At 49.4% G+C, this 25,641-nt stretch overlaps 2 protein-coding genes across 5 annotated transcripts in view; both read right to left on the reverse strand.

Annotated features, from left to right (window-relative positions):
- Positions 1-21,972, reverse strand: part of ATP6V0D1 (ATPase H+ transporting V0 subunit d1) — a 35,634-nt gene extending 13,662 nt beyond the window's left edge. Inside the window, exons 1-3 of one of the 4 annotated variants that reach the window (XM_075765906.1) lie at positions 21,782-21,970; positions 14,182-14,346; positions 11,609-11,780 (exon numbers count right to left, since the gene is read on the reverse strand). In XM_075765906.1, the coding sequence (XP_075622021.1) occupies positions 11,609-11,780; positions 14,182-14,346; positions 21,782-21,911 (467 nt within the window). In that variant the 5' untranslated portion in view covers positions 21,912-21,970. Of the gene's footprint in view, positions 1-11,608; positions 11,781-11,926; positions 12,061-14,181; positions 14,347-15,484; positions 15,597-21,781 lie in introns of those variants that run through there. The other 3 variants (XM_075765907.1, XM_075765908.1, XM_075765909.1) reach the window with 3 other exon arrangements.
- A 783-nt stretch (positions 21,973-22,755) lies between these two features.
- AGRP (agouti related neuropeptide) lies at positions 22,756-24,103 on the reverse strand. The gene is made up of 3 exons (XM_075765588.1): positions 23,926-24,103; positions 23,546-23,640; positions 22,756-22,947 (listed from the first exon to the last, which is right to left on the reverse strand). Exons 1-3 carry the CDS (start codon positions 24,098-24,100, stop codon positions 22,756-22,758), a joined length of 462 nt encoding a protein of 153 aa, XP_075621703.1. The 5' UTR covers positions 24,101-24,103.
- Positions 24,104-25,641: the final 1,538 nt, after the last annotated feature.

A 25,641-nucleotide genomic window follows, 5' to 3' on the forward strand; every position in this document is an offset into this window, starting at 1 on the left:
CTACTTAAATCTCGCTGTCAGAGAAGGATTAATCCCTGCAGGAAGAGGAGTTACCATGCACAAGACAGAGGGGAAATTTCTCATTCAAATTTCCACTGCGACAGCATTGCAAACCTTTTACAATAACAAGAGAACTGCAGCAGGACAAAGATCTTCTTGTGCCTGCCAAGGCCAGGCAGACACCAGCACCACTACCTAGTCCTTCCTGATACTTCCCGTTTCCTTCAAGCGAGCCCAGACCACGTGTATTCACAGTCAGTCTCTGCTCGATCCCAGCAAAAGCAGCCATGGCTCAGTCAATCACGACTACGAGGCAAGTCTTCTCGTGCCAGGGCAGCTGGAAAAGCCTCCTCTCATCTGTGGAAGGGGCAACACTTGCCTTCCTGTGCCAGGTCCCAACGAGAACACATCTGCCTCCATTAGCACAGCTGTACTAAGACCATAGCAGAGGTGCTGGCTACACTGACATTTCCTCCCAGGCCCAAAGGATTAGATTTATTATGGTGGCAGCAGTTTTCCTAGGAGCTTCCAACTACTTGTTTAATAGAGCAGCTTTTGTCATCTCATCCTCCCCATCTCCTTTTGGGTTCTTACCAGCTTCAAAGGTTTCAGCTTTCATGGTTAATGCAAGCTCATACCCCTGCACAAGCATTTGAACCTTCACTAGCTCTCAGTGCAGCTAGTTAAGAGGAACAGACTATCGGACATGTCGGAAAACAGGAGTAGTTGGTCACCTGCAACACTGTGAAGTCTTATTGCAGTCTGCTTGGCATGGAAAAGAGATTAGGACATAGGATGGTCTGGTGGGAGATTGGTAGAAGGACCAACAAGCTCCTTGGTGAGGACAACCCCCTGCAGTAGGCCACTGGGAACACTCAGTAGAGGCTCAGAGGAGAAAGCACTACACGGAGGCTCTATATAAGCTAAAGCCAGTGACATGGGGTGGAAGGGCTTTATTTAAGCAGTAGAATGGCACCGCATCTCAAGCCCCCAACCTTGCCTCCATAAAGACTGTAGCAAAACTCTTGGGCAAAAACATGTTTTCACTTCTGCTTTGAGCTGCTATCTGCTCACGCAGGGAGATGGACATGAAAAGAGTGGATGTTCAGCCAGCGTTTCAACGTGCACAGTTACGCCCTGCCTCGCTCTTCCTGTTACCCACTGACTTGAGGTGTGGTATATTCCAGAAATTCACATTCACAGAAATACAATTTTAGCTGATACTGAGAAGCGTCAGTAGCATCTCACACGAGAGTAGAATTTCTTATTAAAGGACAGGAAAGAGTCAGCAAGCACAGAAATACCATCCACAGCATAAGAGCAATGATGGTTTACGGCTTCCTGAAGTCCGGGACAACCAGAACCAGTATCTTTGCTCCTCCAGCAACACTCAGTTCAGCACAATCCACATAGGGTGACACTCACATAAAGAGAACAGAGCCAGGCTAGAATACGCCTAGAGAAGCTAAAAGGTGTGCTTGGGGAGTAAAATGTTCCTTCTAGCAGCAGCAGGTCACAGAGATCACTCTCACTGCTGGTTTTGGGAGGTATGGTCTCAGACAGGCACAGCAGAGACCTCTCAGAAAACAGGAGAGCCAGGCCCCAGAAGCTAACTTCTGGGATAGTCATCTGTGGATAGCTATCAAGCAGAATCAAGGAGGAGAACACACATGCAAGAGCCATGTACGCTATGGCTACATCGTCCTCCTTTTGGAGTTATTTAAGTACAGCCACAGATAAACAAGACACACAAGAAAGATTGCAATGGCCTGGTGAATATCAGGAAAGGCTTTTTAGCAGGGGAGCACATAAAATGCATGTAAGCTCATCACATGGGGCATTTACAACTTGGCCTGAAGGCACAGCCCTGCAAGGCATCGACCCCAAGACAGTTAGGGCTTCTCCCTCCCCCACTTACTAATCTAATCTAATCATAAAGAGTCATTGTCCTACAGCAGATAGGTTGGTTTTTTATTGCTTTCTGCTCCAGGATACTAAAGAAACCGTAAACAATACTGCAAGTGATCACAAAGCATGACTAATGACGGAACATTGCATGACCTGCGTTTCTCAGGGATCCTCTGAAAGCCTTGCCAAACTGTAGCTTAACAGCTGCTCTGCAAGGGGTCATGAGGACAGCCCTCCATCTCAGCAAATGCAGAGAGCTGATGCAGAAGTGCATAGCAAGGAAGAACCGGGCTGCAGCTCAGGGGTTTTGCCAGGATGGGTTAAGGTATTGCATTGCTCAAGCAACTTTAATGCTTTCCAAAACCAGCATTAGACTTTAATGCAGACTAATGCTAGCAAGGCAAAAGTCACTATGTGATTGCATTGGGCAGTTGCTCAGATTACTGTAGAAGCATGTGTTTATTTTGGGATGAAAAAGGGAAATCTCCAGCGGAATCAGAGCAGTACTCTGAACTCGGCTAGAATTCATGAGACAGCTTTAAATGATGATGAGCTTGTTTTGACTATAGTCACTTTAGCATCTAGCACTTCCCTCTTGCAGCTCATCCAGTTCGTGTATTCAGGGGGCTGAGGGAAGAAGTAACTTAAGGAAAAAGTTTCAGGTTGGATGTACCACTGCTTCCTTGGGTTTGTGCATAAGTACACAGACCCATCTCTCTATCCCCCTGGGTTCAAGACCTGAGCAAAGGTGCCGGTATGCGGAGCCGCTCGTCACACCCCTCTCAACCTCCCAATGTAAGCAGTCACGGTGAAAAGCAACACGCAGACTTCAAAGCACAAAAGAGCAGTAGCTGACACTAAGAATAGTGCCGACAGTAAGATGCTTCTATCTGGAGTGTTGTTTTAAGATCATCAGTAAATAACAGTATAGCTGTCCTGATGGGAAAGGAGAGGGATGCTGCGCATCAGGAAGACCTCAGTGCCTCTCCGAGGCTTGTTTGAATAATAGTAGATGAACTGAGTTTAATCCTTAAATCAGTTTTTCAGCTCAGACTAGAGCAAGTCAGACCAGCAGCTTCTGGCCAGGAGCAGTTTTACCCCTCATCTGCAGCTGAAGCTCAGGCAGTCCAGGGAATGGCAAGAGTAGATGCAGCATGTGATTGCCTCTGCTCAAAGTGCACCGATATCTTCCTATCTTTGCACACTGTCTTTCCTAGAGTCACACCAATAAAAACCACACCTAAGTGGTAGGTTCGTGAACCTGCCAAAGAGAAAGCTGAGAATGTCATGGTTGCCACCACAAACCAAGGGCACTCAGCCAGTAAGTGGGTCCCCTGCTAAACTTAGATCAACGAGACCATTTCACAGCAAAGAGTTGCAACTTCACAGTACTACAGAGGCTGTGGCAGCCTTTCAAATCCAAGTATCCAGGAATGTTCTCAGCATCAATCTATATTTAGCTACATCTCCACATGATTTTTACCATCTTGTAGTGAGTCTAGGTCTCTTGGGATACTGACCTCAGTTTTCCAGTGGTATCATCCGGCTCATAAGCAGTCATACAGTGTTAGCTGCATTAAAGGCTAACGAGAAAAAAAAGCTAGATGAAGTACTTTACATTTTGAAGCTTCATGACTATCATATTGTGTTCTAGATGCGTACAAACCACTTGAAACACCAGGGAATGTTTTGAACACCTCACAGCCTCGTGTAAGAGTCTCTATTTGCTTTAACTCAAAGCTTGATCTCAGAGCTTGAGAAACACTAGGCTGGTATGCAAGGCTGAGTCCTGGCACTCTGTGCTGTGCTGAGCAGACTTCAGCACTAATTACATTTTAAATATTGACCAGAAACATCTAATCATACTGCTTTCACACAGACCAGCTCCAAAAGCTAAACTTGCACATACTGTTTTCTTACCTTCCTTACATGTAAAGCACTATTAAAAAAATTCCAAGGATATAAAAGAAGATTAAACCGCACAAACTCACATTGTCCCCAAAACTGCCTGAAGTAGTTAAGAAAGCTGACTGAGTTTAATGGCCTAAATGCCCTTAGCTGATTCCCAGTAAATGTGTGGTCTGGGCTTAAATAACACAGCATCACAGACTGGTTTGGGCTGGAAGGGACCTCACAGCCCATCCAGTTCCAACCCCCCTGCCATGGGCAGGGACACCCTCCACTAGCCCAGGTTGCCCAAAGCCCCATCCAACCTGGCCTTGAACACTGCCAGGGAGCCAGGGGCAGCCACAGCTTCTCTGGACAACCTGTGCCAGGGCCTCACCACCCTCAAAGAAGGATTTTTTCCTAATATCTAATCATAACAACATATAGAACATTACTGTGCATAAAGACCTGCTGCCAGCAGAAGACAAGAAAAAAAAAAATCATCATCCCACTTGACATGCAGAAAACCATGTGGGGTAGATGCAAGATTTTGCTTGGCCTCTAAATATTGCAGTATTTACGCAAAGCTCTATAGAAGTATTTGCTAGATTTCAAACTAGCATACAGAATGGATCTGGAAGAGGGGACTAGGACCCAAGATGCCCTCAAGAATTCTTCAGAAGCAGTGCTGTTGGCCCCCAGGCCTTCTCTGGACTGAACTTGCCAGCCTAGAGCACTGGGGGAGGCAAACCAATGGAAAAGCAAAAGGAAAATGAATGCTGCTAAGGCCCAGCACCAGAAGACCTTGAGAACGGTTTCAGTCAAGGAGTGAAACATATCGCATGGGGACAGAAGTGCTCAGCGAACGTTCATTCAATTGAAGGCACTGCACGCAGGTTGTCCTCCGGAAAAGTTGCAACGACACATAAATTGATCAGAGGAGCACCAATAACCTTCCCTCCTTAGCACCGATAACCTCTTAACATACTCCTTCCCTCCTTATTTTATGCCTCTAACAGACATACTGTCCAGCCTGTAGAGAGGAAGATTGTGAGAAGGAACACAAGGGAAGTGGTAGGACTGTTCCTGCGAGCTGAGGATCACCAAGGGATTCAGCTTTAAACAAAGCCCAAGAAGATAGTTAAGTCCTCACACTGCCTCTGGATGAAACAGCATCAGCTTGGACACTTACGGGTGTTACCCAGGGGCGATGCATTCTCACCTAATCACCCACAGCTTGCATGCTAGACCCCCTTCTCAGGGCTGCAGAGTTCCATTAAAGATTTGTCTGTCTTAGTGAAACACAGGCCTACATCTGGAGCTCAGCAGTAGCATTTTGCTGCATCTTTATTGCCACCGAGAACCTTTTGCTGGCTTTTCCAATCATTACCATGGCTTGCTGTGCTTGCTAGGCACCATGCTAACACCTTCCAAAAGAAGAACAGTGATGGTCAGAAGGAAGGTTACACTGTTCCAGTTCAAACACTGGCCAAATGAAGTGTTCTCCAGGTGCTAGAGGTTTTTTTTTTTGGGGGGGAAGCATCCACTCAACATAATACACAGTGAAATTCACTTTTCAAAGAGTCCCTTTGCAATGAGGACACCTGCAGTCACACCATTTTGAAAGATGACTTCCACAGCCACCACTTAGGCATGCAACCCAGTCCATTTTCACAGACATTGGTTCTGGGAAACTGGTATGAGATCTGTATCCTCTGGGTATGCGGGAGAACAGATGCAGTTCTGATGCTACCACCCACAGGATGCAAGTCTGTGATCGCTTCCAGACCATTAGTTACATGCCCTCTAATTTTGAATATTGCATAATCCCTCCAAGAACTTGGCTTATCAGTTCAACTTTGCACTCCCTGCAAACAGGGAAGCTGTTTGTCAGAAACCTGTGCTTCTCTGCCAAAACCGTCTCTGCCAGAAAAGGCTCATAAACCTTTTATTGCAGGATCCCCGGCCACTATGGTAATTTTTGCTTCCCGATCCCACCGCCACTAAGGAGTCAACAACTAATTGAAAATAGTATAGTGCACTTTTAACCACAGCAGCATTAGGAAAGATCCTTCGGATTATTGCATTCACCCAAATAAACTGCAAGTGACTAATGTACAGAATTTGGATTTTTTTCTTCTGCAAGAAAAGACTTCAAAAGGATGCAGTCGTCTTTTATAACCTCTGCAGTTATACCACACACTCCAGTATATATGTAGAATAAAGACAGGCAACTTCCTAATCCAGAGAAGAAGATTATTGCTCTTAAGCTCAAGTAGCAATTGAAACAATTTGGCTCCAGAAAAACCACTGCTGCAAGATTAAGTTTGAATTCAAAGTTGTGCAGCAGAAACTAGATCTATCCAGTGCAGGGGAGAGGCAGAGCAGGACTGGGTCAGGGAGAAGGTAATAGAGGAAAGCGTCAGCTAAGAAAAGGCATGCGCAAGGGGAAGAGGTACATGCAGCCTCATCAAAAACACGTCTTGTGACCACAAAAACATTCTGAAAGTCAAGTTCCCAGCTGCATCCTCAGGGCAACAAAGAACCCGGTTCCCAGCCCTAGCAGACTGGTAAGGCAAAGACAAAAGATTACCTAGTCTGTCCTCTGAGGACGAGCTTCATCACAGCTTTGGAAAAAGTGTTTAGACCTAGCTTCCCCTCAGACCTCACTCCTACAGCAGACTCAGTTTCCACACAGTTACCAGCAGCTCCCCCACCTCAGCAGAAGATCGAACCCTTCTCTGCCCATCAGCTCGCTGCAAGGGCTCAAGGGGCCCATCAGCTGCCAGAGCCCTCACGTCAGGCTGCTGTGAAACCAGACTTTCCAGAGCGGGAAGAAACTGTGCTGAAGTAAGGGCAAAAAACCCCCTTCCTTCCCCCCGGAAAAATATTAAAGCTGACAATCTGATCAGGCTACAGCACACTACTGTCAGGAGAGACAGTGTGAACCACAGATAAAGAATTCTATCTAAACTGTATACAGGAACACTGGAAGGAAGGAGAGACAGGACATGGCACCGTGTCAGGCTAACACAAAGAACAAAGCCTTTACAGAAAGGCAGGGCAGCACATCACCGAGAAGAACCTAAAACCCACTTCCATCCCACAAGTCAATATGTGCTTGTTGAATTCAGGAAGTGGGTTTTGCTGTTTCAAGTACACTTAATACCTGTTTGTTGCTGCCCTACAGAACATTGCTGCATTCCCTCAGCCAAACATTCTATTGTTTGTGTTGGAGCAGAAGTGTTAACAGCCAACTTGTGCCTATCAGTCAGAACCTACTACGGTCAGATGAAAAACACAGGGAAGCACCAGCAGTCTGCCAGCAAGGAGCTGCCCAGCAAGGCACAGAGCTAGCAGGTGTTATTACAGAGACCGTGGAAGTTCAACAAGTTGAGCTTTTCCTTGCCATGATACGCAGTGGCAGAGGCTGCCAGCTATGGCCACCACTTGAAAAAACAAAAGGGAAATCAGCCAACTTCCTCAATATTTTGGTACTAACAATGCAACACTTGCCACAGAAGAGTTCCTGAAGAGGATCAGAGCCAGGAAAGAGTCAGCGTGGTGCCAGGAGAGGAGCACAACAGGACAGAAATCAGTGGTAGCAAGTGACTTAAGAAATGAAGACCTTGCTTTGGGGCTGCCGCCTAGCTGCATTCTTGGGTCAGTTTTGTTCGTGTGCTTTTAAACACCGTCCTCTCCCCTAAGCTCAGGAGACAAGTTAAGTGCTGCCCATCTCCATAGGTGCCCACCCTTACCTGGGGACAGGCAGCCATGGGGCAGGAGTGCCACCTTCCGGCAAGTTGCAGACAGCGCTGCCTCATCTCCCTGGAGCTGGGCAAAGGAGAGGACGCCAGGAGCACACATCCTCCTGGTGCTCCAGAGCCCCCACTCCATCCCCCCTGCTGCTTCTCCGTCCCATGTCCTCCCCTAGTTCACGGGCCACTTAAAAGAGGCAAAAGAAACCACGAAGCATAATCCCATGCAGGCTTTTGGCAATCAAAGGGGACAAGGACTACAGCTGCTCCCAAGACCAGACAGTTCCCCAGATCTTCTCAGCAACGTGCCCCAGATCAAGCTCTGAGCATCCTCCGAAAACAAGCAGAACAGTCACCTGTGGATCAACTCAAAAGCACCCCAGAGTCCAGCAGAACATTCATGAAAGAAAGCTTGATTTTTATTTTTTTTTTAATTTTTTTTTAAATGCTTGCTCCATCTCCTGGCATCAGAGTGTTTGACATCCTGGCCACTCTCAGCAAGATGGTATCCAAGTGTTTAACGGGCCTCGATGGGCCTGTCTTGTGTGAGGTGATCCAGTATTTCTAAGGCAGCAAAAAAAATCTAAGTCCATACAAAGGCAGCAGTGAGTTTCAGAGCTCAACTGGACATGCTACAGAACACTTCCTTCCATTTCAAGCCAGACACACCACCTACAATCCCACTTGGTTTTAAAAATCTCTGTTTACAACCCAGTGCCTCTCTCTCAAGAGAGTCCCAGCAAACTCAAGCTTTCCTCCTGCAGAAGCTAGCCCTGCTCAAACTTCCCATATCTTTCTACCATTTTCTATTTCAATTCAGTCTGTACAGTTTTAGCACACAGACACATTCAGTTGAGTACAATTTCTTCTTTTGACCAGCTGGTGCGTTGCTTGCCCCGAGCTGTCTACCAGGAGCGGTCTTTACCATTTCCTGCACAAGTTTCATTAACTACTATAAAAAGAAGGGAGTGGGAAATAGCCGTGTTCAAAAGGGAAAGATAAATCACCCCATTACGCCTATTTGCGTGCCCAGGGTGGAAGATCAAGTGGCCCAGGCTTGTCCCAGCATCACCCAGGCAGGCAGGATGACACAGTACCTCTGTGCACAGGCACAACTTCCCCAGCACTGCCGACATCTTTTGGCTGAACATTGTATGATGCTGCCTAGCCATAAGCCTGGGTGAGATGAAGGCTACCGGCACAAGTACGTGCTGCCAGCCTCCGAACAGAGCTGTTCTCCACTCCAACTGTTTGGGATGCTTTGCACCGTCAGCAGGACGGTAATCTCTGAAACTTCTGATCCCTGCCCCAAATCAAGACCTATTACAACCCATGGGACAGTTTCGGGGAACAAAACGCAGCCTGAAAGGCACCCCATGTCACATCAAGTCTACCCTCTTTTCTACTAGCCCAGTCACTAAATATATTAGGATTATCAACAGAAGATATTAAAACCTGTTGGGCAACACCAGCATTCTCTCCAAACTCCCTGTTTCACCACCCTCATTCCTCTGTTTTACTATGTATGTAGTGCCACTAGAATTTATAAGAGCTTCTAATACACTGACAGCAACTCCCACCTCGGATCAGCTGAAGCTGGTAACACCTCTATTTCATCGATACTGCACTGGTGTGATAAGTGCAGACCCAGAGGGGACCCCTCCATCAGCGGTGCAGCAGAACCACAGCAAAACACAACGGAACACTTGTGCACTTCATGCACAAAAGGCTCCGCAAGAGAGTGGAGTTGCTCCACGTAGGAAAATGCTTTTCTGCTGCTTCATCTTCTGCCTTCCTCTAGGCAGCACTGCAGACAGTGGCATTAAAATAAATCTTGTGGGTAAAAAGGAAAAGAAGAGATGAGAGTGATGACAACTCAAGGAAGAAACATCCTGCGTGGAATGGGACCAACATGTTCAAGAAGAGATTACACAGCTTGCAAGAGACACAGATAGCTGCACAGAATCACGTTTTGCTATAGAGAACTCAGACAGAAGCAGAACAAGATCAAAGTTAAATCAGGTTGAGGTCAAAACACCATTTTTAAACTTAAGTCATTCCAACAGCTGGCAAGAACCAGCCCATAGGATTAGATGAGATGTTTAAGGTTTTCTGCACAACTCGAGCTGGATGCAGACATTGGATAAAGGTCAACAGGACTGGTGTAACAGGAAACTGGATTTCCACAGCCATTCACAGCCTTCCTACCAAATCATGCAGCGTGTAATGAGGGCAGGCATGGTCCGAGACCTTTCAGCTGATCTTTTCCACACATGGTTTTCAAAGTTAGGGAACAGCAAAGTTTTAAAGTCTGCAAGATACTCATGTGTCCTGCCCAAACTATTGCCTTTAAAAAGATATGACAGAAGCTAAGAGACCACTAGTGATTACTATGATACTTCTTTGGAGACTAGAGGTGCAAAGAGGTATTTTGAAAGTTAACCTAAGTTTGAGAAAATACAAGAGATTGCTCCATACAACTAAGATGATGAGCTAAAAACTGCTTCATCCTTTGCAAACACTGCTGCAAAATTAGGGCTTAGCAATGTCTTGCTCCATATCTGGAGTCAAATATGAAAACTCCATGAGTTTTAGCACAGGCATACCAGAAAAGACTATTTCTTGGAAAACAGGAAAGGCTTAAGAGACAGGCAGCTTTAGCACAGTGACCCAGAAAATACAGATATGAGCCACTGGGCTGGAAAAATGAGATAGTGGTACTGTCCAGACATAGGAAGGATGGAACAGGAAGGAATACAGCAGAAGCAGGTCTTTAATCAATATTTGCACATGCAGATGCAATGAGTAGGCCAAAATTTAAAATCTTTGAATCGACCACAAAGGCCTTTCTGCATTAGCCTGCACCATTCAAAAGATCTCTAGGTGGGAAGCAAGATAACGCAGACTCAGCTGCTAAAAATGCAAGATTAAACACCACTTGCCGGAGCGCCTGTGATGAGCCCAAGCTCACTATAGCAAATAAATGAACGCTGATGCATCTGCTGTCTGACTCAAGAACAGAGTACAATCTTCCTTTCAGAGATGCAAATTAAGGTCACGTTCTACTGAACCAGAAATTCACTTTTGTCCATGAGATATCTCCTTACTGGTCAGAGAAGGCCACTGGCTATGCAGTTTGCAAGCCAAACTAGAGCTTACAGGCACATAGACTAAGGAAAGAAAAAAAGGCAGTTTTATTTCCATGTTTCAGATGCAAACTAGCACAACTGGTATCTCACCAAGGCTAGCAATTTGTTTTTATTACTGATTAAAACAAGAGCAACACATAGGGAAGCAGAGGATTGTGCAAAACCACTAGGAGAAGATACTTGCAAGAATGCTGTGCTATTTTAAGGTTTTCACATCAGCTGAACCTGCTGTGGAAGCACACACACTCTCAGCATGTCTTTTCATGCACTGACAGAGACATGCTGAGGCTGCTGCAGCCTGTCCTTCCCTGCTGCATATTCTAGGCCCTCCCTTCCCCTAGGGCTGGTGTTCGTTGGATCCCACTGAGCTGGCCGAGAAAAAACAAATCAATCAAAGATTAACCCCAAAAGTGAAAAATTGTTCCATTTTTAGCCAGCTCAACTCCCCGAAGCAGTTTGTGGAAGTCAGAGGAAAGTCTACAGCCCCTGGGGTGGGATGGTAGGATCACAGCAGCCCTGACAAAGGTTCATCAACCTCGGTGGGTCAGAACTAGCACGCAACTACTGTCAAGCACGTGCGTGTGTTTTGCAGTAGGATCATATCTTAAAAATTCCAGAAAAATTTAACACAAGCCACAAGGGTGACAGTTCTAATTGAAACTGAACCAATTCTGCAATGGAAAGCAGCTAAGGAGCTGCGCTGATGAAGTGCGTGCACCCCAGGAGCAGAAGCCTTTAACGACGCAGTGATACTGTGCTGCTGGTTCGGGACCTCCAGATACAACCAAAACAGTTTCATTCAAGAAGCTGCAGAACACATAGCAGCTACAGGGCTGAGTCCGAGGGCTCTTAAGTCTGGAAGAACACCAACATTTCAAATGCTGTTCACGAACAGCTGGTACTCACGTGATGAAGTCCAGAAAACTTGCTAGGGGCTCATATGCATGGTTCCTCATGTGACGAAACTCCACCACCATCTTCTCCTTCAGCTTGTCGTCTATGACGGAGACGGTGAGCGGGGAGGCTTCATTGGCCAGGAAGTTCCCATAGTCTGTGCTCTGGAGGTGCAGTTTTAAGTCTGAAAAAGAAAAGAACAATTCTACTCTACAGGGTCGATGTTGGGTTTGGGGGGGGTTTTTTGAGCATACCTAAGAGCTCAGCACTTCTCTAGGCATTCTCTTCTCTGAAAGATCACCTAGACAAAACCCACATCTTAAGTCATACCCTTGTATTTCTGCTCGGTTTTATCATGGACTATCCAAACGCAGTAAGAGATCAGTGTTTCGCCACACCAGCCTTGCCCCATCTTAAAGACAAAACTGTGATGCTATCTGTGTAACAGCACACATCTGTGCCAGCTGTCCAGTGCACTTGATCAAGGTGGAAGGTTACTGATTTTCTAGGAAGATTGCTAGAAATCTGGAGGAAAAAAAAAAAAAAAAAAAAGAGAGAAAGAAACTTCAGCACTTCATCTAGCCAAAAGTGCTTCAGAGAAGCCTGCAACCAGAGCCATCAGGACCAAGAACTCATCTGCACCCACAAGCAAATTTCCTCAGATATAGTGATCTGGAGGCATCTGAAAAGCTTTTAAAGTCAAAAAGACACAAACAGCCACCTTGAAATTATAAAGCAGCTAGGTATTACACTATCAAGTTAGTCCAGCTAATTGCACTGGTAAAGAGAAGTCAGGCATTAAGAGGTAGAGAGGGGCTGGTAAAGAGGAAGGCCATTTAAATCCATCTCGTATGGCAGGCAACCCCTGCCCGGGATGGAGGAACACGCTCAGAAGCCCTCCCCTCCTCCAGTTTCAAGTAGAGGAAACCTTTGTTTCCTCCATTACCCTTGCTGCAGGTCAGGTGCCCAACCAAGCTGCAGTCCTGGCCAACAAGCAACCACAACATGCTGAGCTCTGTCAAGATAAAAGCCCTATTTGAGCCAAAAGCATTTAAGTGTCTCTATGGAAAAAATGAATCCAGAACTGAGGAATGTCATATAATCCTAGTCTACTAGTTGCACTGGTACATAATGTTCATCTCCCTTCAGCTTCACCTCAGAGGACCAGTTAGGTGAGGTCAAGCACCCTCCTAGGGATTCAAGACCTTTATGGAGAAAGGAGAGTAGCTGGAAGAGTTTAGTCAAACCAGATGTGAACACACCATCCAGAGAAAACAAAACAGACATTTCTCCCTGGTTTCTTTGAAGCAGGAGAACTGAGGTTGCCTTTCCCTTCCACTGAACCATACGAGTCCTCAGCATTATGGCACGAGCATCCACGGCACCCAGGTCAGAGCAAGGACTCAGCCTAGCTTGAGGAGTTTGACCTTTGGACATTACATCCAGCTCCAGGCACGAGCTGGAGAGCATCCTCTGCACCAGGCTCTAAGCTGACCTTGTACTGTACAGTGCGATACTGTCCTCAGCCCAAGGGTTGAAAGAGTCAAACGGCTTTCAAGCAGACTTTAATTCTTCTGGGTATTTCCAAGGAGGTCTAGCAAAGATGGTTTTGACCCAGCACTCTTTAGTTATGAAGATATTACCACTGCTAAGTCTCACAGGAAACAGATGGTGGTTATAGGGGGGCAAAGGCCAGAGACTTAAATAGCACTCAGTCCCTGTCATGTTTCTCAGCGGTTTACTGGAGAGTTTGGTGGTACTCCTACTTTTAGTAAGGAATCCTGGGCGCAGCAAAGAGAGTTACCCGCCCAACAACACACATCGTGGCTGAAGCAAAGAAAACTTAACCTAGATCTCTGCTCCCCAGACTATGCTGCAGCTAAACGGGTGGATTTTATTTTACTGAAACATTATCAACTTACGCTCGCACTTTCAAGGTAGGAAAACACGGTCTGAAAAACTCAAGACAGTGGAGTTTTCAACATGACCCTTGTCAAAGTCAAATACTAGATCGTGCCAAAACTCAGAATGCCCCTCACCTCCATGCAGCCTGCATAGGATTGTTACTGACAACAATCACTTGCTAAACCCTGTAAAAAGCCCAGCTCACAGGCAGCACCCTGCATGCAAAAAGTTCTCACCCACCTGTTTTGCAATTGCTTGATTTTTGAAAGCTAAGGTATAGTCACAGAGGGGAAATCTACCGGAATTATGTCTTAATGAGTTTCAGTCCCTCTTTTGAAAGCTCTTGGATGATGAGCTTTGGAGTCTGAGTGGAAATTAAGTTCCACTGTCAGATAACCGCTTTACTAGTTTGCTTTTAGTGGAGGCTGGAGAAAGCATGGAGCACAATTCAGCAGTTGCTCAATGAATACGAGAGAAAAGCTAAGAGTATTGCACCCATAAAATCAGAACGCAAAGGAAGGCACAGGGGACTGCAGTAGCTACATTCATATACCTCCTACTTTCAGTTCTCTGTAACTGTGCAGAGCTACAATAAAAATTAAGCCTGCCCAAAAAGGCATGTGATGTTGTTTTGCAGCTATACAGGACCTTGGAGAGGAAGCAGCTATTGCATATCCTACCGTGCCTTACTTCAGCAGGGAAGCTTCCAAAGGTTTCAGCTTGTTTCCTCAACTCCAATTCTGCTCCTCCAAAACCATCAGCTCCTTTTGGTATCATCATGACTTGCAACTCCACTCTTACTTTTGAGGCTGCAAGCAGCAACCTTGTTATCGGGTCTCTTGATGCTAGAGACACAGTGACACAAGAAGTAGTTTGCTGTACCATCCACTTCCCAGGAAATCGGAGCTGTATCGCATTTAGACCAGAATCACACAAGCTGCATGCTGAGCCTTGCAGCCTCTCCCTCAACAGCTCTGAGCAAGCTCCCATTAGCTGCTTGGCCAGAGCATTTTGTCCTGCTCGATGAGGGGGGGTGCCCCCCCAACCCCACAGCACAAGAGCCAGCACAACATTATGTTGCAACTGGAATAAGGGCCATGTTTATATAACACTTGGAATTAATTTTTACAGAGAAGGCCAGCCACAAACTGCAGGAACTGAACTCTTCTGAATCTCTTAGCATCCAAGCAGACAGAACAGAACATATTTTCCAACAATTGGACCGGATTTATAAACCCTGACTCAATGCATCCCACAGCGTACCAGTGCCTGTCCTCCTCCAGCCACTGGGCCAGTTACCGAACCACAGCCAAGAGGGTTTGGGAGTTTTTAGTAAGACTATTCACGTCAGGCTTCTCAGTTAAGAGCAGACTAATCCCGTGGTTTCACAAATCCCCTGCCAGAATTGCTGTCCCAGTAGCACGGTGACTAATAAGTGGACCCACTGCTGAGGCAGGCCTCAAGCTCTCCAAAAGCTCAAGCTCCTATTTCCTAACGCTGCCACTGGCAGCGACAGCAGCACCTCAGCAGGGGCAGCTGTCAGAGATCCCACACGCAACCGGTGTCATGTCGACATGCAGCAAGTCTTCTGCCATGCCTCTTCCCCGGCCGCCTGCTGAAAGAGAGAGAGACCTGCGCCCAGAGCCCAGCCGCTCCCGATGAGCTCCTCCAGATGCTGACTAACAGCAGCACACGGCCTCAACCTAGCAACTGCTTTTGAGAGGTATGTTTGCCTGTTTCGGCATTTTTTCCAAGCAGTTCACGCACTTTAAGAAACAGACTGAGCCAGCATTTGGCAAGGGAGTGCCTGCATTACCACAATGCTTTTGCTTTCTCCCCCGCAAAAACTGGTGAATTATGGCCAGGTCACAGTTCTCAGAAAGCTGCCTTAAGCAAGAGCACAACAGCTTGTCAGAATGGCAGCCTTTTTCTGCTGAGTATTCAAATAGGGTAGCGCTCAAGATTACCGTGACATATACTTACAGCCACCTCCTTCCAACTCTTGGATCAGGCCCTCTGGTTTCGATGCAGCTGGCTGTGTATGAGGCATAAACACAACTGAAGCTTAATTCAAGGCACCGCTGTGCGAACACCACACCTCGACATTTGAGATGACATTTTCTTGAGAGACTTCAGATCCACAGTAATATTACTATCCTCTCCTGCAAGTTTGCTTTGTCATAGCAAGGAATCAACCCACCACTCAGTCTTTCAGACATCTGCCCGTCATCAAAGCCTGTCCTATAAAAGCCCCACTCAGACAGTGACCCAATACCCCACCAGCTCGTACTTCTACCCTTTCCTTCTTCAGCATCTTCCTGTAGCTGCACTGCAGAGCTCTGAATCAAATTAAGGGCTCAAGCGCTTTCAGGCAAGGACTGATTTGTCTTCTCATGCACAGATATAGAATTAGCTTTCGCAGCTTCTGAGCTGAACCGATGTTTTCACGCAATTATCTGCTGTAATCTCGACATCTCACTCCAAAGCACCCGGGGCCATCACTGCATACATAAAAATTAAAATATCGTTTGCCATCTCCCAGGCCTGAGGCAGTAAAGTAGTTGAGGGATTACACAGCAGTCTGCTGATCAGCTATATCACCCACGTCTCCCTTCAGATGACTGCAGTCATTACCATTTGGCTTGTTGCTGTCTGTTTACAGCCACCTCAGACGCTCCTGAAGCTGATTCTCTGAAGTTTCACCCGAGAAGCACCCAGAGACCCTTCATTCCCTGCAGAATTTAAGGCCTTTTCTGTGATGGCACACCACCAGCAGTGACATGCCACCTTCCCTCTGCTGTCAGGCAGCAAATTCCTCCAGGCCACAGCTGGACACAGAGAACTGTTGTCTTCGGTCCTTTCCTCCACCAGCATCTCACCACGAGCTCTTCACCTCTCCGAGATGTCCTCAGCACCAAACAGCAGCCTGTGTTTCTAGCCCAGCCCTTCCTGGGGTTGGACTCACCCCCCTCAGAGCTTCAAACCCAGCACAGCCAGGACTTATTTCCTTAGTGGTCCTCTCCTGATCCTTCCAAAAGGTGAGGTAACCTCTCCTAATCTGCCTGCATCTCCAGTAGGCTTCACCCCTATGTAACCCCTTCCCTGGCCCCCCCACCCCCCCCAAAAAAGCAGACCGCACTAAGTCACGGCTTGTAACCTCAGAGCTCCAGTACACTAACAGCACATCAGCCCGGCACCCAGCACAGCAGTTTAAGGGAGAAGCAACAAATCATTCAGAAGCAAAGAGAAACGAGGCAGAAAGCAGTCTCACACTGCAGGAGCCAACAGCAGATGAAAAACAAGACGAAAGCACCGACAGGCTGCCGAGCAGTAATACCTGCCAGGAAACCCAGACACCATCATCTTCTAACGAGGGGCAGGACCCAAACAAGAGCTGAAGCTGCACTAGTGCTAACAGCTGACCTCAGCTTGAAGTTTAGCTAGGAGAAGCTATGAAGCAGGTCTCTGCCCAGTAAAGGAGGCCAGAACAAACAGCACAGAGCCTCTGCTGAACCCTGCAGGAAGCCAGAGACCACAGTGTTTGTTTGCCACCATGATTTAGCAGGCCGTGCAAGTGCCATCTTTCTTCCAATAAATAATGTTTTCCTTGAGCTTATTTTAACAGGACAGCTGATTGCCCAGCAACAGCAAGTGGTTACACTGGAGGACACAGGACAAAGCACAGAGATTAGCAGGACAGCCTTCCCGCCACTGCTCTGCTGCTGCACTAGCAGCCAGCATTCACAGGACAGGAAGGGTCTATATCCTCCTCCAGTCTCACCATTCCCATATGCTCTGCTGCATCTGATTCAAGGTAGATCTAAGCATGGCCACGCTTCAGGACCATCAAGTGGCCTCTCTTTGCTTGATTGTACAGCAGAGCTGCGCAGGAAAGGATCTATCCAATTCCCCTCGCAGCCAGGAGGACACCCTGAGCTCCACCAGGGACCAGGGTGCCAAAAGCACTCTTGGAGGTAGTCCATAGCTATGATAGCAATGCAACTTCTCTACACAAGAGATACACTGCCCATGCAGTTAAGCTGAAAGAGAAGCCCACCTGCAGCCTTTTGGGGCCCCAATTCCAGGACGACAGCACAGCCTCTCCCGCTCTTCTCTCAGCAAAAGGAGATATGGCAAACACTCAGTATGTAACACCGTAAAGCAACAGCAGCCTCCAGGGGAGGAAAAAAAGAGATCCTTGGGACTATGAAAACAAAAGCACGCACTCAGCAGAAGCCTGGTACACAGAGGACGTGCTCCCCAGCACCCGTTTGTTGGGGGCAATGGTATCCTCATACATGCCGGAGCCCTGTTTCCTGAGCTGACTGAAAGCAGCACTCCCCTTCTGGGCAGCGAGGGCTACACAGAGCAACCCCGGAAATACTCTTCCAGACTCAAAACCAACCAATGAACCTGTCCAGTCTTAGTTTATTCCACACGACCCAGCCCTGTGTCAAGAGTTTAGTGCTCAGTATGTAGCATTCGACAGGAAACAGGGCTCCAGCGTGTGTGAGGATACCACTCATGCAGACCACCGTGCCCTCCAGCTGGCATGGGGCCAGGCAGTCTAGGACAAGTGTGACCTCATTGCTTCAAGCTCTCTGATCTCACTGTTGATTTGCATGCGCCCTAGAAATGGAGGCCTGTGGACTAAACTGAGGAGATGAGAGAACACAGCAGTCTTGGAAATCCTTTCTTTCTAAAAGAATCACATTTATTTTCTTCTCCTAGCTACCCTTCAGCTCCCAAATGCATCTTTGGGGCTCAGATGGTTACTGTGCTCTTCCCCAAGCTGATGTGACGCAACACTACTACCTTGACTACCTTGGGGTTACGAGGACTGAAAACCCAGGAGTTTTCACAGGACAACTCCACAGCAAGTTGATAAACTGCAGGCTGAGATGCACAAATAAAACATGACAGACCACTGTGGGGGTATGAGACTAGTTCCACACACAGCTTAAGCTGAAGACAGGACAGATCCCATCCCTCCACGTGCACACCACTGTTTCCGTAAGTCCCCAGCTGAGCCGACTGCACAGACAGAAGCACTAGCACCCACCGAGAGGAGGTGGTGGAAGCATGCAGCCTCTGGAAAGCCTCTTCCAACAGAGGTCCACAATAGCAAGCTCGAGCCAACTACCAGCCACTTCTCAGCTGGCCATTTCACAGCCCCATCACCCAGCTGGAAGACAACACAACCTGCTATTGAATTTCACCATACCAATCACCTTTATCACATTGGCAGGTCAGAAAGAAATTGGCTTCCTACACTGTTGCTGTGGAAGCTATTAACCATAGGAGGCTTGTGAACACTGACTGGAAGGTAGAGAAATTCCTGTTTCTAAAGAAGATGTTTTTGTGCACTTCCCAGGCTCCATGTACTTTCTGCAGTACAAAGCATTGCAGACTGACAGTAAAGCCTGCCGATAATCTACATTCCAGTCCCAGACTGAACTCTGCTTCTTAAAGCAGCACTGCTGTCCAACTGCATCAACAGCTTTTTATTCTCCAGAGATGATACCAGACCTCTAATGGGCTACCATGGCTTTCAGGAGCTGGAGACAGTTCACCATCCTTTTGACAGTAGAAATCTAGGTGGCTTATCAGTTTGGTTATCCAGGACCGATTCCATGCAAGAACAGATCCATGCTCACACCACTGAACCAGAAGAAAACAGCTCCAAGTCCTTCACTGACACCTACTGTCAGAAGCAGGAATTAGCTACAACAGAGGGCCAAGCAGGTTCCAAGCAACATCCAGCACAGGTGTACAACACACAAGAACCTCTGGCTGAGAAAAAGCCAAAGCGCCAGGACTTTAGGAGCTGAAAAAAAGGGATTAAACATATTGTTGCCAAAAGTTTCAAGAGAAAGCTTAAGCCAGAACAGCTCTCTCACCCTCCCCTTGATCCTGGTCACGTTTTCCTGCCCCTTTTTAAAGCCAGCTCCGGTGTCTGCCTGAGCACAGAAGCCTATTTGGCTATCTCTGACTCATCAAGAAGGAAGGGCTCGAATCAGCTTACTTTGTGATTAGACAAGCAGCAGTAACAGAGAATCACACAGAAAAGCATGATCTCCTCCTTCCGACAGCACTAAGCTGTCAGCCCAAGTCCTGAAGCAGAGAAGTCAATTCCTTTCTGCTTCCAGACGGATGCAAGCACACAAGAGGGAGCAGCATTTCAGACCTGGAAGCACAACATCCTCCAAGCAATGTCAATACCAGTGACCAGCCAGACACCTGATTCCCAGGGCCGGCCCCAGAACAGCCTTGGTCCTTCAGGATTTCTCCATGGCCAGTCTCCATGGCCAAGGTGATCATTTGCTCCAGGACTGGGACTAACTGCAGGGCCAAACTCACACGCAAGAAGTGGCAGCGAACACAAAACAGAAACAGTAGAGAAGAATGCTTGACTATTTTACACCTAAGTACTTATTATGGCTGCTGAGAAACTAGCCACTGCTTAGTTGAGTGCAGACAAGCACCTGGGAGAGCAGGAACTCACAATAGAAGCCTGTGGAGCACAGAAAACAGGTACTGAAATGGAAAATAAGAAGTTAAAAGGACAGAGGAAAAAAAAATGGTCTGACCACAGACCTACATTAGTGATCAAGAGCAACATTCCTTTGAAGGAAAATCCTTTTACAAGAGCACACTAGACAGGGGCATGGAATGCCAAGTGGAAGAGGAATGAGATTGGCAGTGAACTTGGAACAGCCTTCAAGATCCAAACGAAGCTTGACAAGGAGCACAGCAGCAGCCCTGCCACCAGAGAACTGTCGGGAATGGGACAGTAACACCACCAAGACAAACATTCGGGAACTCCAAACTGACTCATTCCCAGTGCAGAAAACACTGCTCCGAGGGAGAGCTACGTCTGCGCAACTTGGCTCAGAAGGCAAGGAGGGGAGAAAAAAAGAGAAGCTATAAATACAGAAAGACTACAAAGAGGAAGTTATCTGCAGGGAAGGTGATAAAGTGATAGTTTAGGCCACGCTGAGACTTCTGACGAGCGAGAGAGCAGGAATACCTCTCCCACTGCCCTCTTTCAGGCCCTGGGCTCCATAGCAAAAGTGACAGACACTGCTGCAAGCAGAGAGCTGCAGAAAAGGCTGGATGAGAAGCGGCTTCTGTCCTAAGTAAAAATATCCTGGATATTTTTAAGGTAGATACTGAGGCACATCACAGCACTCTGTTCCCCTTCTGTTGTTTAATATTTGTGTGAGCAACTCCAGGTAACTTGTATCCAGGGTTTAGCTGGCCAAGGATCCCTCTAGGCAGTCAGTATTAATTTAAATTGCTCAGCAATGATCATCGAGATAAAGCTGATGCTTAATTAGTATTTTTAGAAGAAAGATCAATTATTATAATCCCATCGATCAAAACCACCAATATCTCTGGATACATATGTTTGTAGCCTATTTCAATAAAGATCTGGTTTTAATCTTCATGATTTGTGATCCAGGTTCTGGACACGACTAAGTGAAAACTGTTAAGCAGGTCACTGATACAGAGGAACAGTTCAGTACCAACTAATTAAGATGAGCTGACCACAGGTGACAAGTATCACAGAGCAAAACCTTCACATTTCTCCAGGTTTGTACACACCGATCTAGAAAAATAAGATGATAGCTGGAACTCAGAATTAGCCTTGAAAGAGAATTCAGGATTACAGGGGAAGGGAATCACTAAGATCTGCACCAGATTTTTTTCCACTAGCAGTCCTTCAATAACAGCAGGTATTTTCCTAGACATCCTGATCTCATCAAAAACTGATCATGGGTACCAGGGATTAAATTAGATTACCCCAATAATCTTACTTCTGGCCTTAAAAAGGTTTCCTGCACTGCCTTTTAGGAAGCAAAAGCACAAAACAAGACTCCTCAGCAAAGCCTGACAAACCTGCCAGGCTCCCAACAACCGCAGGACACGCACCACAGCTATACAGCCACCTCAAGAAAGCACTGGGAACTCAAGCTTCCCTAACTACCGTATCAGCTATTGCAATCGCACGGTCGGGCTGACCGGGAAACGGAGTCAGCTGAGCAGCCGGGGGTGGGGAGGACCAAGAGCCTTCTCAGCCAAGGGGTGAAAAGAGGACTGCGCCTCAAAAACGCCGCTGTCAGCTCTTTTCCCTACTGCCATGCAGCCCCTCGCCTCCCCACCGGCCCTCAACCCTCACATCAGCCGAGCTTTCCCCTCAACCCACCAACCAGGCCTTCCCCTCAGCATAAGGGGGGGGGGTATCCCCACCCGCCTCGGACCCCCACCGCCACTCACCCTCCAGGCTCTCACACTGTACCAGATTCACGTAGTCACCTTGCCGCAACACCCCCGCCTTAAAACCGCGCACCAACCCTTCCAGGTAACCGTTATCCACGTTAAAATACAGCTCCGGGAAAGACGACATGGCGGCCGAACGACAAGACTGGCGAACTAGCCTCCGCCGCCTCACGTGACCCTCCCGCCGCTCACGTGACGCTGCGTGGCTCCGCCCACCCCCTTCCCGGCAGGCAGTGCGAGGGCGGCGAAACGTCTGAGGAGATGGCGGTTGGGGTTGGGATGGCGGCGATCGGCAGCCGCGGCCCCGGCACCGTCGTCCCCGCGGCTGTCGGCTTCTCCAGCGCCGCACTCCCCTGTGAGGCCTCCCCTCTTCCCCCGCCCCCCCCCATATTCTCCCCCAGCGCTAGGCCTGACGCTCGCTTCCAGCACCCCTGAAAGCCCGTCTGTGAGTTTTTAAGGATTTTCACAGCCTCCGCGGACACTTTTAACCCCCTGAGTGCACCTGGTGGCATGACGGTTAGTGGTGGAGGAGGGGGTGGTTTGTGCTGGCTGCAGGTACCCCATTTCTTTGGGTTGACAGCTTGCAGGTTCCCTGGGTGTAAAGCACCCTGGGCCACCATGGGTGATACTGGCAGGAGAAGAACACAAGTAAAGCTCCCATCTCCTGGGGCACCCCTCCTGCTGAGAAGCCACTCATCTACCAGGAAGGGCTCTGCAGGAGCTGCCCTGGAAAATAAAAATGTCATTTTGTTTGACATGAAGGTGCCCTGGACTCTTGGCTGCGTGGACGTGGTGCCCACCTGCGTGCAGGTACCGGCACATTGCTGCTACACCTCTCCCCTGAGATCCCAGGTGGACACATTGAACCATTCCCACTCGGCGATGGCTTTTGCTAACGACTGCTTTATTAGAGCTGCAGAGGAGGAGGCGGCACGCGCGGGGAAGGAGCGGGCAGCCCCGTGGCACGGGCACTAGTTCTTGCCACAGGGGAAATTGGTGCTGATTTTCCTGCAGTAGCAAAAAGCGTTGAAGAAGCGGCAGTAGCAGGTGGCGCAGGGGTCGCAGCAGGGGACCTGATGCCCGAGGCAGGACTCCAGGAGACGGACGCAGCGGCGTGGGGAGCGTTCTTCTCGGCCCGCAGCTTGCAGTTCTGTGGACGATGCCTGTGGGAGAGAGGAGGAGGAAGAAGAGGAAAAGGATTGGTGCTGGACCACCACGCCAGCAATAAAGAACTGTGTGGGAGAGAGCCGAGAGTGGCTGCTGAAACCTGCCGCTGCCAACAGCAGAGAGGTCTGTCACGCTCAACTCCGGGCTCGGTCTGTTGGAAATCACCGCTGAGCCCTGTGGGCTCTGGGTGGGCATCACTGCCTCTTCCACCAGGACTCAAGGCCTTTATGCACACATTTATTTTGAAGTGTAGCCCCAACTTCAGTGAAGGTTGCCATGCCATCTGCCCAAACAGAGGTACCGGGGGCTCCACCGAGCAAGACGCAGCACTGCCTGGCAAGCTCCTGCTCTGCGGAGGCTTCCTGGGCTGCCTCGAGGTTAATGAATTAACCAGACACAGGAACGCGGGCTTGGACCACCCTCCTTTGAGTGCCGTAGCCCTTGGCAGCTCTGGGCAGCTTGTCCCAGCCCTGGCTGCTCCCCAGGGAGCACCACATTGGGTGTTTGCCCTAAAGCCCCCCTGACCCCGGGCTGCCTTGGCCCGAGGCTGCCCTGCAATTTGGGGTGTCTGTAAGAAAGCTCAGGGAGCGTCACCTGTGGTTCCAGCATGCCGCCTCTCTGCATGAGGTCACCGTCGGCTTCTTGGACCTCCAGGGCCATCTGCTCAAACCCCAGCCTGGGAAGAACTCCTGCGAGATAAAGAGAAGCTGGACAGGAGGCAGCTGAGGCGGACTGCTCTGATTCTGCTCCCCGTGGTCGTGTGTCCTCCAGAAAAAGCCCCCCACTCCCTGCGGGCTGCCAGGGCGGTGGGAGGGAGGAGGTTGCTCTCACAGCAACCGGAGAAGCTGCGCTGCTTTAAGGGGATCCCCTGCATCTGACCCCAGGCGTGGTCACTTCTATTTTGGGGACCCCTGGCATGCCAGTGAGCAGCTGATGGGGGGCAGCAGGAGGACAGGGGGGGCCGCAGGACTCACCCGCCGGCTCTGCAGACACCTCCTTGACTTTCCGTAGCAGGCTGGAGTAGCGGGCCCTGTCCGCCCCCTCCAGCCCGCTGCTTGCCTTCTGCAGGTGGCCGCGGCTGAGGTCGGCGGTGAGGACGGCCTGGATCCCCTGCAGCAGCCCGCAGCACAGCAGCAGCACGTTCAGCATGGTCCTGGGGGACAACCTGTGCAGAGGGGGGGGGTCCCTGCCGGCGTCAGCCCGCCTGCTGGCAGCCTGGCTCTGGCCCCCGCCTCCACGCTGCCGCCGCCACCCCCCCGAGCAGTGCTGCGTTGGCAAGGGGCAGCTTCTGCCAGCACGGCCACCGGCACCGGGCTGTTTGCTCTCTTGGTCTTGAGACTCTTTCTTAGGTCACCGCGCGCCGGGGAGCTTCATGTGGACCCTCCAGAGCTAATGCACGTGCCGTGGTGCCTCCCCACGTACGGGCACCTTCGTGATCTCACCGCGGAGGGGGTGAGCAGCAGAGGATGGACTGAGACTTGATTTTTTTGCAGCGGTTCAGGGTCTCCCTGCCGCACGCACAGCCTTCAGCAGCCGCCGGATCATCACAGTGCCATGCCTTCACCGCCTGCATGTGTGTGGGATGTGGCCGAACCATCTGACACGGCTCCTGCCGATCCCAGCACCTCCCTGTTCTTGCCCAGCTCCTCTGTAATGCCTCCCTCTCGGCAGTCCCGCTTTCTCTCCCCTCTCTCCAGCCGCCAGCCCTTAAGCCACATTTCTGCACCCAGTCTTACAGGCAGGTTTGCAACCCCGCAGGCAGGAGCGCAGGGAACGGACAGGAGCGACGTTACATGGTTGAAACACGAGAGACCACCTGCACGTTGCAGCTGGAGCAACTGTAACAGAAATCTTCCCCGAAAGTCCCTGGGAAATGACTAACTGCTTTGCTACAACTCCTTTTGCAACCAAACCACAGGGTTTGGGCACAATAAACAAATGCTGGGCGTTGAGAAAATAAAGTGGAATGTGGAGGCTGGCCGAGAGAGCAGACACCATTTCGGTTTTGCTTAAGGACTGCAGCGATGGGCTGGATGTCACGGCCAAGACCCTCGCAGGGGGCTCCAGCCCCTCCGTCCCACCTGAAAAACCCACTGTGCGGCTTCTGTGCGGGAAGCAACATTGGGATGCAAAACCCCCTCTGCCTGGGACAGGGGCACCATCACCAGGAGATGTCCGCCCCCGGTTGGACCAGCCCGGGGTTTTCACCAGCCCCTGGTGCGGGGTTTGCTTCCCCCTCCCTGCTCGTGGGGAGATGCAGCAGGAGGGAGGAGGGCGAAGGTGAAGCCATAATGCTGAGAAGAGGGTGAGGCTGGGCTGGCGGGGGCTCGGCGGGCAGGAAGACCACCCCGCGCACAGCTGGGGGAAGGACCGCAGGTTTGGGGGGGGGCCTGAAAGCTGTGAAAAGCAGGGGGGCTCATAAGGAGCCAAAGAAAAGGGGGCGAGAGGGGGACCCCCAGTCACTGCCAGTGGCTGAGTCCCAGCAGCGCTTGCTGCTTTGGCAGCCTCGGGGCTCCAGCCCTGGCTCCAGCAACCCAGAGCTGTGCCGGCCCCTCCTCGCCTCCCCATCCCTGCAAAACCGCCCAGCTCTTTGCCAGGAGAGACCCCTCAGTGCTGTGGGGAGCCCCACGGCCGTTGGTATCGCGCCCCGAACACCCCCAGACCCTTCCCGTTGTAAGCACTGACCTCTC

This window comes from Balearica regulorum, chromosome 13 (genome assembly GCF_011004875.1).
Source record: "Balearica regulorum gibbericeps isolate bBalReg1 chromosome 13, bBalReg1.pri, whole genome shotgun sequence".
In the NCBI taxonomy this organism is placed as follows: domain Eukaryota; kingdom Metazoa; phylum Chordata; class Aves; order Gruiformes; family Gruidae; genus Balearica; species Balearica regulorum.

Coding starts and splice junctions, on each gene's coding strand:
- AGRP (XM_075765588.1), bottom strand. CDS start 24,100: ATGCTGAACGTGCTGCTGCTGTGCTGCGGGCTGCTGCAGGGGATCCAG. Junction 23,641..23,925: donor GGTGTCTGCAGAGCCGGCGG/GTGAGTCCTGCG, acceptor TTTATCTCGCAG/GAGTTCTTCCCAGGCTGGGG. Junction 22,948..23,545: donor GCGGCATGCTGGAACCACAG/GTGACGCTCCCT, acceptor TCTCTCCCACAG/GCATCGTCCACAGAACTGCA.